Source organism: Aplidium turbinatum, chromosome 5 (genome assembly GCF_918807975.1).
Source record: "Aplidium turbinatum chromosome 5, kaAplTurb1.1, whole genome shotgun sequence".
NCBI classification, from domain to species: Eukaryota; Metazoa; Chordata; class Ascidiacea; order Aplousobranchia; family Polyclinidae; genus Aplidium; species Aplidium turbinatum.
In genome coordinates, this window is record NC_137476.1 from 36670960 (window position 1) to 36685501 (window position 14542).

The following is a 14542-nucleotide window of genomic DNA, read 5'->3' on the forward strand; positions in this document are numbered from 1 at the left end:
TTAAAGTAACTTACACTTAAAGATTTTTTCTAAGACAAAAAACGAAAGCAATGTTCTTGAGAATGGACTTTTTATTTTTACTTTGTGTTGTACATGTAATGAGTCAATCATCTGGAACTGGCAACACTTGTACCGGTCCACCAACCTTTATTTGCAATGCTGGTGGGAACGATGGGTCAGTTGGTCAACCACCTGTCCACTCCAATGGCAATATTGCCCAAGGACGTCCCGGTAAGACTGGAATGAAGGGTACTAAAGGACAAAAAGTAAGTGATAAAATATCTCATAACTAAATAATTGAATACAGTAAATCTTAAAAATTGATTATTTAAAAACAGAGTGAAACTGTTCACCATGCATTTGATAAATAAAGTGATTTGCGTTCTTTTGGTGACTATAGGCTACCTCCTGATGATGTTAAGGATGATACCTAGCGTTTATTACCGACGTTTCGTCAGTCCGCACAACTCACTCCGTTATCAATTTAAACTGAGCGGTAATCTTGTTGCGTTTTTTTTTTACTTTGATTCTTGCTACTTTATTCATTTCGTCAGTAAGTTTTTGTGTTGTGCCATTTGTTACTGAACAGGTTGTGTTTACCTGTTTCAGCCCAGTTGATAAAGTCAGTTGTGCTGACTGACGAAACGTCGGTGATAAAAGCTAGGTATTATCCTTAACACCAGGAGATTACCCAGTAGCGTATGGTTACCAGAAGAACGCAAGTCACATTATTTAATTGATGATTTGTCAACGTGAGCTTTTAACTTTCAGTTCGGCAGGCCATAGCCTTAATAAGGACGGTAGGCATACCATTCTAAAGTACATAACTGTAGACAGGACGTCACTGTTTCGACCTGAAGGTCTCCTCAGTGCATTAAAGCGTAAACTAGATAGAAACGCCTTATTACTATATAAGTAATGCAGCGTGGTTATTTTTTCATTTGTGGTACGCAAGGAACCACATTTGGGTATTTTCACCCATTTTGCCAAAGTGCTCTAATTCCCGAAGCGGCGAGCTATGCGCATTGCGCAATAGTACAATTGCAAATTAATTATATACATAATTATACTCAAGCAACAAATTTGCTTGCGTAAAAGCACATTACTACCTATAGTATTATCCATAATTATGAGAGTAATCAAAGGGACACCACTCCCAAATCAATGGCATGCCTTTAACTGTTTTACCAAAGACACAGCCACATGCTCTTGAGCGGTGTCGAACCAGTGCCTTATGGAACGTCGAACCATGACTCTCACCACTCGGTTATGTAGCCGACGTATAATCCAAATCGCAGACTACAGCCACCATTACTGCAAATAATATTAAACGCACTGTAAAAAATTATTTAATTAATGTGTTGATTTAATTAACTGCTGAACATAAAATGTCATTAACATAAAATTAATGCATTTTGTTTACATTTGTTCAATTTAAGCAAAAATTAAAAGTTTCGTGAAACAAAAATTAAAAAAATTAAAAATTAGTTTCCCTTCATCGTGATAAAATTCACCAAATAATCTAAATTGGTAAAACCCGTGGCTTCAGAGGCTCAAACGATACAAGAAATTCGCCCTACCGCCCTCTTTCAGTAAAACCAAAATGATTTCGGCTCAAAATAATTTACTGATTAAAAAATTTCCAGGGAGAACAAGGAACTCCAGAAGATGTCAGTGAAAGATTACGAAAACTTGAACAGGAACTACAGGAATTTAAAAGTAAATAATTATTTGCAAACGCAATATTACAATAGCCCATATTATAGCTATGCAGCACTAATAGATTCATACGATGAGGAACAAAAGTTAAAACATCCATTTTTGTTAAAACGTTTGAAGCGTCAAAATTTTCTTGAAATTTTTTGAGGTGTCTTTTTGATAAGCATAACTTATCTCGAGTTCGTAGCCTAATAAGCATAACTGCTTAAAGCATATTAAAATCACAGACCAAAGACGCCGTATGCATTGTTGCAATCAATAGGTAGCCTATAGCTCACACGGTAGGCTGCAATATGTGTTTTGCCAAGCGTATTGTTTTAATTGTATAATTCTTACGAGATGTTATCAGTTACTGTCCTGTAGTGACCTTTGATTGCGAAATCCTTATATGTACTGTACTTCTAATCTAGAAGAATCTGCATACGTGCAAGACTAGAAGGTTCCCCGACATCGAGCAATTTGTCAGCCAGTAGGTTGTTATGACGTCACAAAGATGTTTAGGGTTAATAAAACTTGATATGACAATGAGTTCTCATGACGTAACAACATCATACTTTTTCGAAGTTACTGGTCAAAACAAATGGGCTACAAAATAATAATGGCGTAATTATTATTGGGAGTGAGAATTGAATTGAAGTTGAAATTATTGAATACGAGTAATTGAGAGTTGGTGTTATTATAAGTTGTGATCGAGATTAGAGTTGTACGAGAAGCTGTGAGTGAAGTACGTGAAAGTCGATTATAAGAGTTGCAGGTGTTGGAACCTATTGCTGTTCATAGTTATTTTTGATTAACTTATTTGTTGGAAGTGCTGAACCAATCGTTAAAGTCTTTTTAGAATTTTCATTTATCCTCTCACAAGTAGAACTATTCGACCATTTATTTGACTGTTTTACGTTTGATATTCCAATAAGCCACGTCATTAATCTTTCCCAAGTCTCTTTCCTGGTAAGACATAGAACCGTGACATAACGTTTACCACGATAGTCACAAAGGCATGTAAAAAGATACCATACGAGATCTAGCTTACCACTATGTCTTCGCATTTAAATGCAATTGTTTATAGTAATATAAAGCTTCCTCTCTAACAAATTGATAGCAATATTTAATTTCTGATTAAAGCATCTTTGGTCAACCCTCCAAAGTCATGTGACTATATCCATGGAACAGCTGACCAATCAGGAGTCTACTTGATATCACCTGATAGTTCAAGTGTGGCGCCGTTTTTTGTTTATTGCAACTTCACTGAAACAACTACAGGTAATCTGTGAAAGAAGATGCGCCCTCATCTAACTCTGTAAGCTACTTAAACCTATTATTCGTAGAACGAAGCTTACCTAACCGCAATCAACTTTATTTAAGTAGAACCTATCTCATATTCTATAAGTATCTTAGCCTCACAGGCTTTACTTAAAATTGATGCAATTCTACACTTTCTGTAACTATCAAGCGTAGCCTATAACAATACGATTAAAAAATAAAACAACTTTCATAAAAAAATTTAAAAAAAGAAGCTTCAAGTTCAGGCAGCGCTGGTTCGACTCTCGGGTTGGGCGCTTGAGCAACGCACGTTAAAGATTGCTCTCCATTCCGCGGCATCTAATGGATGAAATAATTCCCCGGCAACAACATTTTAACAATCGGAAAATTTCACTCTGTCAATCTTGGTAACCGGCCCTGCGTCAATGTTTCAAAGGTACAAGTATGTAAAACTGCCAGGATTAAGCTCTCAAAGAAGCTTTTCCAGTCCGAGGACAAAGATTCAATCAATCAATATTCGCCAAATATACCGAAAATATGCCGAAACAGCTATCTTCCGAACATACATAATATTACAACTGCACACCAATGGCGTACCATAACTACTTTGCCTGAATATTCACTTTTAGAAAGGTGTTATAATGCTTGAGGCGTTTAATTACAGTATTTTTGCGCTTGGCTGTAAATACCCTAAATGGTGCGTAATCTGGGTGCTACTCCCCCCTAGGAGGCGCTATTGATTTTTTAGAGAGGTGGAAGTATTCAGGGAGCGCTATGGGTGGCGCTATATTCAGACAGTGTAACGATATTTTCTTCACTGCAAACTTGCTTTAGTAGTTATGCTAGATCAATATACTGTATATTCGTGCTCAGTATATGGGCCTACTAGCTTTATGGTAACTGCATAGATCTAGCTAATAGATCTAGAATCTATTCTATAAGAAGCATTTTTTATGGAATGTTCGTAATGTGATGTTTAATGCGCTTTATCTGATGTGATGCTTATATGGTTATGTCATAATCCGATACAACTTCACTGCATTACTCATCATTTTTGGTACAGCCCTTATATCACGATGGGCGCCAGACTACGGAAATCTCTGAAAAAGTTAGGGACCACTGCCTTAAATTGTAAAATATCCATTCGTAGTTTTTTTTAGGCAAACGTTAAGAACGATATTAGATGATTTGATCAAAAGCATAGATGCCTCAAAGTGGCTTATTCTTCAATGTCGGGAAATGAAATCCCTTTCTCTATAAACTTTAAGTTAATGACGTCATATAAGGAATAACAGACTAGCTCATTGTGAATGTAAATTGCCAACGACCACCCAAGGAGGTTTGCAAAAGTTCAATGTGGAATATTTGTAGGTTTTTGTTTTTTTTGCCTTATTGTGTTTCATAGAGAGCTTGAGTTCTGCCAATTTGGTTCACTGCGGTTTTGAAATGAGCTAAGCTACATTCCAAGTTGAATAATTGCCAAGCTTGGCTTTTATTACGTAGTTTGACTTCATAACAAGCTTGTCGATTCGTCACTATGACGTTAACTGCAATTTAATGCAAATACTTCATCTTCACTAAGCATGCAAAGGCAAGTTAGCAGTCTGCATTGCTAACGTGCATAATACATATAGTTGCGTTATTAGATTGCAATGCTACGTATTGTGCCACAACTACCTCCATCCATCCGAATTGTTTCAAAATAGTCAGAACAATTTTAAAATTACACTTGCTGAGTTAGGTTTCTTTCACTTGCTGAGTTAGATTTCTTTCACTTGCTGAGTTAGGTTTCTTTCTTCAAATATTCAGCATCATAGTTGATCACAGTATTTGCATTACAGACACTTACATCTCTCATGACAGCACAAAGGAAATCAACATCACAAAGTGTGAAAAACAAAGATGTTACAAACGAAAGATCAATTATGACGTCACATTATTGCAGGCAATTGCGTTGATGGAACAATCACAGAGTTGCCGACAATTTATCAAAGTAAGAAATTGTAGCTAATATGTTTTAATTTTTTTTTAAACAAGAGGAATAGATGAGATCTTTAGTGAGAAGGCTAAGATTAAAAATTGTTCTTGTATCAGTCGGCAAAAACATTTACAAATTATTTCTTGTGAAATTAATCATATCACGCTGTGCTAGACAATCATGCAGCAGAACATGTTGCTCAAGAGTTAAACATGCGATACACTGTTTAGGCCTAATTAAAGCTTTTATTACCGGTAACTGAAATACAAAAACAATAGTAGTAACGATAAGCTAATGACAATAAGTAACATGGTAGACTTACAGGCAGCACAAACTTCTAGCACAGGGGTGGGCGAACTACGGCCCGCGGGCCGCATGCGGCCCGCGAGACCATTTTATGCGGCCCGCCGGCACTTGCAGAAACTACTACTCATCACTTATTGTTTTAATTAAACAGGTTACATGACAAAATATTATTCCATTTCCGAGTGTGTTTTTCTCTTCACTTTCAGTGCGTAAACACACACACGTTAGTCGCGCATGTATTGCAACATGCTCTCAGGCATTGTTTGATGCAATTGTTTGATCATAAAATACAAATACGGTAGCGGCTACCGTAGGCCTACCAGCAGTGGTGCCACGAGTTGTGTTTTAGCACAAGATCTTGTGTTTTTACTTTAGATCTTGTGCTCTTGTGCTTTCCAATCAATTTTTGGCTAAATCTTGTGTTTTTTAATCAAAGTCAAATTAACTGTTGCTACCATGGTTTGAGTTTGGTAGAGAATTAAGGACTGGAACTAAAAGGTTTTGGTAACTAGGTTTTTGGTACCGTACTTAGGCATATTGACCAATTTTACACATTGAGTTATCATGCCTGACAAGATTAGCTAAAAATTTGATCTGAAGAGAGTACGATATGTGCTCATCGCCTGACTCAGAGGTTGTGTTGCTAGATAACAAGAGCAGCGAAAAGAGTACCGTACATCAGCATTCAGCATCAAATAATGACAATCATTCACCAAGTCCCAAAACAAAAAAGTGGTATAAACAACCTTTTAATCGTCAATGGTTGAATGATCCTGATTTTAAAAGTTCGATACAAGAAGACAAAACTGATCGATATTATGTAGCTTTTTGTAAGATTTGTCATATAAATTAAAGACCTCGAATTGAAAGAGAGCAGTGATTTAGTAAGCAATTATCTTCTCTCAACTGTTGATTTCAGAGTCATATGTTATTTTTCAAATTGGCACAAAATGGGTCGCAAAGGTTCAATTTTGCAATCTTGTGCTTTTGCATCCAAATCTTGTGCTTTTTTTTCTTAAATCTTGTGTTTTTTCCAAATTTGCTGTGGCAGCATTGCCTACCAGTACTTCTACTTTCCTCCAAATAGCTTTTCATTGTTATTTGAGACGCACTGTTTAATGTTTTCTACTTCGACAGGATTTTTGTTAAAAAATAAAAGATTTATATTTTTACTCTGTTAAAATAATGAGTGCTGTTAAGAAGCGAAAGATTGAAGACGAAAGTCGTGTTTTCAATAAGGAATGGACTGTTAAATACTATTTTATCGAAATTGGGAATAAAGCAGTTTGCTTGAGTCCGTGGCTGTTTTCAAGGAGTACAATTTAAAAAGACACAACCAAACCAGAAGATTGTGAAAAACTGTGAACAGTTGCACAAGTCTCATTAACTTTTGTGATGATGATTGCATAGCTTTAAACGTAACTGAGTGTGAAATACAAAAATTGTGTTTAATATGAATATGCGTTTATTTACACACCGGGTAAATTTTCCTATTTGTGACAAGAGTGTGCGGCCCCCCGGCTGCAACATTTTTTCATATGTGGCCCTCAGTACAAAAAGTTTGCCCACCCCTGTTCTAGCACAATTTCAAACATAAGACTGCGACGCTCTGGTAAAGCAGTTGAAGGGAAAGGTTGCTTGCAGTGCCGGAGGTGTCGCGCGCTTCTTTAAAGCAGGTCAATCACAACGTTGGTAAGACGTTAATACAAAACTTTGATTTGCCTCGTTCTGTTATTTTTCTTCTATATTTTTACATTTATTATGCATTGATTGTGGAAATTTTGATTTTGTGACAAAAACCTTCAGCAAATCGTCTTAGGGGACGATGTTAACAAAACACAGTAATGTGTAGGTCAGGAGCGGGCAACTTCTCCAGTCGGCGGGCCTGATATAGAAAAATGAAGTACTTGGCGGCCGGATTCATGAATCGCTGCATTAATCGCGTATTTATCTACCTAGACAAACCAACAACCAGAGAACAACCAACAATCACTACCGGTATTAGTTGTATACGATCCCCATTTAGTTATTACACTAATCAGCCAACTTTCAGTTTGATTTATTTTTTCGGCTTAAGGCAAGGCTGGAGACTGAAGGAGATTCTTACAAGAGACAAAGCAAAAGGAGGGAAGGGCCCGTTTATGACGGAACATAACATGCTTGTCACGACTAAAAACCGAAATCAAAAAACTAAAGAATAACTAACATTCACTATTATTTAACGTAGTAAGCAAGTAATGGGGGTTGTGGCAGAATGTGGCCTCGGGCCACATTTTGATATAAAGACTGGAAACTGTCTGCGGGCCGCTCAAAATCCCGTCGAGGGTGGGTTCGGCCCGCGGGCCGTATGTTGCCCGCCCCTGGTGTAGGTCAACATTAAACCAACCTTGCAAATATACCATGATAAAGTTAGATTCTCAGACATAGTTGCTGATCGTTTAACATCGGTCATCTTACTTTCTTTCATTTCGTTTTCTTTCAGTATCGATGTCATGCGTCCCTGTTGTTTCAACAATACAACCCAACATACGCTGCGTGGTTGTCTCGCAACGGATCAGCACAGATATACTGGGGAGGATCTACGTCACGTAGGGACCGCTATTGTGCATGTGGAGAAACTGGTGAGATAATTTATATATGGACAAGTTTATGGGCGGTGACAAAGTAAAAATCTAAAAATAAGTTTATTTTCCAACAGACTGCTTGTCATAAGTTAGTATAATATTTGATAAACAATTTTTACCAACTTTAATACGCGGTAGCCAGACGCAGCAATTCAGCAAATATCCGACACAGAGTCTTGAGAATTTGTTTTGTTCTAAAATGTAACAGCTTTTGCCAAATGCTTCTTTGATAATTCGACGTGTTGTAATTATGACGCTACACGTCACGTGTATCACATTATGAAGTTGCTCAATGCTCATGTACCCGTACGCCAGCGTGTACATGTAGGCTACAAGTCATCCTTCCCATTTATGATGTTTATTTCAGATGTTTACAAATAAGTCAAATGACTTTAGAAATAGTACCGGTTGTGTTCTTTCTTGCATAACACAGTGAAGATGAGTCCGTAGTAACGTTATTGTAAATGAGTCCTGCAGCTAAATGACCTTAGCTGTTGTAAAGCGACAATAAATAAAACCATAACATTCTTTATTACAAAAATACATGGAAAATCAGCAGAGCCCTATTGGCATAGTCATTTCGCTCTAACTGTAGAGCATCATTAGTGCCTTATTCAAATGGATTCTATTTGAATAAGGCACTAATGATGCTCTGCAGTTAGAGCGAAATGCATATGCCAATAGAATGGCTTACTCTGTTGGGTTTTTGTGTAGTTATTCTCTAATTTTAGCCGCAGTTTTTGCCCGTTCGTGTGTAAGATCTACCTTTAATAAGTTAATAGCTGTTTATCTGCTAATAAATTTCATACAAATATTACCCTAAAAGTTTTTCCAGAAAGCGCTATAATCCATTATTTGAGTGTAAATTTGCAAATTTTTTCCGGGAAAGCATGCCCCCGGACCCCCCTAGAATACGCGTGCCTTCGGCACGCTCTAACCCCCACCAGTTTTATTGCTTCCCTTGCTCAACCCACCAGGATACGCCACTGCACATGAGGTGGCGATGGCTTAATCAAACACTTTGTCGTTCTCATCATTTCATCAAATATTTGCCCCCCCCAAAAAAATTTTTTCTGGCTACGCCACTGATCCACAAGAAACTTAAACAATGGAAGAACGGGAAGAGAGTGAACCGTATGAGTCATGAAGAATGAAATTATATGCGCAACACTGCACAGTTTTCAATCAGCATGAAAACAATTTAAATACATCAGACAAGCATTACAATAGTTTTTTGTAGATAGCAGGAAAAGAGATGCCATCATTACGATTCATCACATGAGGCTTTTGATTGATGAAACAACTGTCGGAAAACATTCGTCTTTGATAATCACTTTCAACTTTTATAATTGCTCCATGTTATTTTATGATCAGAAGTTATGGCATGCATGTAGGGGGCTGATTTTTCTGACGCTTTACAACCTACCTATCTCTATCTGCTGCGTTCTAGCAGACTAAACGTTTTGTTTCACAACAGCGTGTTGATTATGTCGCTACACTTAGACATGAAAATAATTTGAAGATGTACAGAATTTGCTTTCTATGATTCGAAGAAAACTTTTTCGAAAATTTGTTTCAAAACGCAGATACCTGTGAGGACAACAGTTACAAATGCAATTGTGACAAGAACTCTACTCCTGAAACTTCGGATGAAGGATATTTGACGGATAAGGATTCGCTTCCAGTGACGGAATTGCAATTTGGAGATGCAGGAGACAAAGGCGAACAAGGCTGGCACACACTCGGTCCATTGATATGCAGTGGACGAAAAAGACCATCAAGCTAAATGACACGGATAAACACTTAAAGTGATTAATTGTGTTTTACTTTGTAACAAATATACTGTACATATTGTGTCAAGTTATTGTAAAACTTTCGCACTTGAATGAACAAATATCTAAAACAAACGTTGTATTATCATTGTACAATTGACGCGTTTGTGCTTGGCATCCGAGTGCAGCAAAGAATGGCATAGAATCGCATCATTTCGTATAACACACTTTGTCGCAGAGAACTTGGCCGCTATTGGAAATGGTCACTAACAGGCTTGTATACGGTCACCCTTGCCTGACTTTGAGGAGTAGCCTCCGTCTTTTCCAACCGGAAAAGGGACGAAAAAAAAAGAGTTTTTAGATCTAAGATAATTTATCAGAAATTCAAAGACTATACTGCAGATCTACAGCAACTTAAATTAGGCAATGTTTTTGATGAATATGGTACCACTGTATGCAACTATTCAAGTTAAAAGTTGGTTTCAAATCAGTTTCTTCTGGATTTGCAAAGTTATTTCAATGAAAGTACAGCACCCATCCGGACACTACAAGCGTAATACATCAATGATTACATCAATATACAGCAGCTACATCAATAATAATCCTGAAGACAAATTCTGTAATAAAAGTGAAAGTTTGCCATTTTTTCAACTCAAAAAGTATTTGATTGAGTATAAAAAGCACGTGAATCAAACGTAATAAATAAAAACTAAAAAAAAGATGAAAAAGGCGAACATTCTTGTGTGATAAGTGATAACATAAACCACGTTTAGGTACCTTGTATCTAAATAGTATAGCTTTGGTAGAGAGGTACTTTTTAAAAACCATAGACAGACAATCGATAACAACTTAATAACATTGAATTGCATAATTCAAAATTAATACAGAAATGAAATAGATACATAATTTCGAACGTTTTCGGCAAAACTTTCTGCCCTCTTCAGGAAAATATCTTAATTCATCTAAACAAAACAATTATTCGTGAAATGTTATGTTGTCCGCTCACTATCTCGTCTCATGACCACACTCCCGCATAATTATGACAGATTGCTACCACCTTTTGTGTTTGTTCGTCAGTTGTTGCTTGTACGCAGGTCAGTGCAGTTTTATTGAATTTCAGTCATTTATTATTAACATTTCACGAATAATTGTTTTGTTTAGATGAATTAAGATATTTTCCTGAAGAGGGCAGAAAGTTTTGCCGAAAACGTTCGAAATTATGTATCTATTTCATTTCTGTATTAATTTTGAATTATGCAATTCAATGTTATTAAGTTGTTATCGATTGTCTGTCTATTGTATCTAAATTTATTTTAATTAAGCTTTCTCCATCATGAAAGCGAGAGAAAAGATTAGCAAATATAAACTTTTCTTGGACAGCAAAAATCTGTCATTTTTACATTGATTCAACGTCTACAGACTTTGTCATCAGTCGTTGAATCAACGAAATAATCACGGATTTTGCTGTCGAAGTCTTTCTACCAAATGAGACTATGCAGTTTCTTCATGGTGGGCTTTTTGCTTGTCTAACCTCAGGATGCACTGCACAAATTTTAAGGCCCGATCAATCACTTTCAAGATAACAGATGTTATGATGGTTTGCCATTGAAGGAAAATAAAAACAATGTCGACGCCGTGTAATGAAGTGCTAACTGTGCTCAGTTTACCAACTTGCAGAAATCGTTCAGTCGGCCACTGACGTTTCGGATCGGCAACTAAGCCTTGTGCAAAATTCACATTTACCTTGCATGTCAGGTCAATAAGATGAAAAGACTTTGCTCAATTCTACATTCCATTACAACAATCTTCTTTATGCAGTGCACCGAAAGCTAGCTTTAGTGTTTGATAAGGGGGAGCTGCAGCTGTTGTCAATGTTGTTAGGTTGCAGCTAATGAACTTGCGCTGTGTGGTTTTGACAAGAGTTGCAGCAACAAGGAGTGGAGTGGTTCAGATTCTTAATTTTATGAGTAAAACCATATTTATTTATTGAAGTTAATCATTTTTGATCTTAATAGAGTCTTTGTTTTTAATTTACTATGTTAGTTCAAAGTTTTTTTTTATCCTGCTAAAAAAAACAAAAAAACAGTTAACTACCTTTTTTAGTTCTCGGTTGTTATCGTAGCCTATGACCCTTTGGTCTACTTTTTCCCTTCAGACGCATCTACAGAATTGTGTTGTGATAACTTTAAAAAAAAAAACGATAGAGAAATTATTGTCACTGGGATTGTTGTTCACAAAAATTATAACTTACTTGAAAACAAGTCAGGATCACGGCCATGTTTTTGGTGCCGCAATTGAACAAAATGTATCGAAATATCTTAGTTGTAAACTCATAAGCCTGATTTATAGATAAACCTATTCGTTCAAACTTAAAGCAATGCAATATTATTTTTCTCTTGAAATGAAATAAAGCTAAAGCAAAAAATTTTGCTTCCCAAAGAAGCAATTCGAAACCTTTCGTTTCATACAGAACTTAGTGATGACAAGCGAACACTAGTGGCGTAAGTGCTGCAGAATATAATGCAGCATGGTCGATTTACGAACGCATACAGTTTAGCAAGGTGAGTGCCAAACTAGCGCAAATATAAACAGCAGCCCATTGGGGTTACTACTGTAGCCTACCATGTAACTTAGCAGGACAACAGAAAATTACAGCGCTGTCTAAAACAAAATTACGAGTTGAAAAAATAGCTTTCTTATTTTATTCAAATTATATTTGCAGTTTTATAGGAACTACCCAGACAACCACTTTATCTGTCCCAGATCTAGTAAAGGTCTAATCTAGTTAGATCCGTACCCGATCTTGCAAAAATCTGGATCAGATAAAGTGGCTGTCTGGATAAATTCCTTTGTTACGTAATAACTGCTTACTTGGTGAAGAAAATGAAATATCCTCTGACAGGTTTCAAACCCACAACAACAATTGATATGAACGACTCGGTTACATGTCTTGTAATGCAAAGGAATTTATTTTCACACGAGTCAGTTCAATCATAAACATCTAAAAATCGATTTCGATAAGCTAGCAGCTAGATCATCTTCAGTTAAACTTATTCAAATAAAAACATTTTCTATTTGAATAAGTTTAACTGAAGATGATCTAGCTGCTAGCTTATCGAAATCGATTTTTAGATGTTTATGATTGAACTGACTCGTGTGAAAATAAATTCCTTTGCATTGCTTGATGTAGTTGGTAGATAATTCATTGCATGCAGTTTCACAATTGCATGTCCAGCTACTCTTTGATCTGTTCTTAGTTTCATTCAAAAATAAGAATCAAAATTATACTAAATCAAATAAAACCTTCTTGATTTGAAACTGAAGCTAAAACTAACTTCTGGATTTTGTTATACTTTTAGACAATATAAAATAAAATGTATTAATAAGAAAATAAATAGTGCAATGTACAAAAACGATAGGCTACAATATTTTTCTGAGCTTTATTCACGTTTGGATATTTTCACAGCAGAAAAAGTGAGTACCGTTGGGTTAAAATGCCTGGATAAAATAATATCGGTGAGCGTTTTATCATTTCAATTGAACTTAGACACGAAAGAAAATCATTGCGCGACACATTTGGAAAATTGTAACGACGCACCAGGGCGTCGCAACTTGCAAAGCACAGTTAGCGAACCTTATTAATGACATAGTGTTGCTTGTGTAAAGGCAGGTTGTGTCTTAGCCTTTATGTCAAGTTTGGTTGACTTTTTATTTTCATTGTGTGTAAAGCAATGGTCTCACACACGTGGGCATGCTGTGCGAGATCAGTGTTTCCTTTGGTGTTTCACTAAACATGGATTATCTGTGATCTGTTGAATTATACTTAAATACAAATAAAGTCTGCGTTTTACACAAAAAACATTATCCGAGTAAAAAGGTGACTAAAATAAGGTAAAAATTTGTCAATTTTTCTGGGAGCAAGCCCTCAGATCTCAGCCTATTTTCATATTTCCCAATGCCTCAAATTTTATACTGTTCATTCTTTTTTAAAAAGTTTATTTGGACGGAGCTCGGTGCCCTTAATTTTTATTTCTAGATCCGCTACTGAGTACCGGGTAAAATTGTCTTGACTAAAACATTAAAAATAATTAATAGATGACGACAATGAAACGAAAAGTGAGTGATCACCGGAAAACAGCAAAGCAAAAAAAATAGCAGTTTAAATTAAGTTTGTATTTTTATATGCTCTTTGATATTTAAAGATTTCTTTTAGCAATTCTCTAAGTTCGTAATTTACTCGCAACTTTGCAAACGTAGCATAAAAAGTATCAATACTTACCGAAAATAATCATTCTGCCGTGATTTTGGTAAACCTAATATCCGCTGCTTTGCCAAATATGACTTTTTTGCATTTTTCTACCTTTAAAAACTTCATGTGGCCATGCTTCATGCATTTCCTGACAAAAATTTGTGCTTCAATGTAGGGGAGGGTGGTGCTAGTTTGAACACTTTTCACGTTATTTAGTCTCAAACAGAAAATCAGGAAAGTTCGGCCACAAGTCGAATTACAGTCTCATATCAAAGTGTCTCATCGCATGTTTTCACTCAGAATCTGAGGCGCAGTTATGGCATACATAGTCTGGGAGGTCTTCTGTGCAGTCTTGGTGTGCCCATTGACGACATCCATTACCCCTTACCCACTCTTCACCAGGACGGCTGTTCGTATACGGCTCGTTGCACACCAGGCAGAACCACATCTCTACGTTTGGTTGTTTCCTTTGTAAAATATTCCAGCCTTCTTTTCGATGGTTTTGTTGGTTTTCTTTTTCTTCCTTTTAGCTCTTCTTCAAGTTTTTATTTTTCCGGGGTATCTGTCAAGATTGCTGCTCTTCTTTTTCCTGCATTTTTCCTTGTTGGAGCTTTTAGCATAAGCATTATCCTTA

General features: G+C 36.4%; 1 protein-coding gene across 1 annotated transcript; it reads left to right on the forward strand.

Moving 5' to 3' along the window:
• On the forward strand, positions 1–10202 carry LOC145770335 (contactin-associated protein-like 4). Its single transcript, XM_082581940.1, has 6 exons — positions 1–266; positions 1647–1719; positions 2842–2979; positions 4821–4972; positions 7746–7884; positions 9474–10202. Exons 1-6 carry the CDS (start codon positions 51–53, stop codon positions 9671–9673), a joined length of 918 nt encoding a protein of 305 aa, XP_082438066.1. The 5' UTR covers positions 1–50; the 3' UTR covers positions 9674–10202.
• The last annotated feature ends 4340 nt before the right edge of the window (positions 10203–14542 follow it).

Coding starts and splice junctions, on each gene's coding strand:
- LOC145770335 (XM_082581940.1), top strand. CDS start 51: ATGTTCTTGAGAATGGACTTTTTATTTTTACTTTGTGTTGTACATGTA. Junction 267..1,646: donor AGGGTACTAAAGGACAAAAA/GTAAGTGATAAA, acceptor AAAAATTTCCAG/GGAGAACAAGGAACTCCAGA. Junction 1,720..2,841: donor GGAACTACAGGAATTTAAAA/GTAAATAATTAT, acceptor TTCTGATTAAAG/CATCTTTGGTCAACCCTCCA.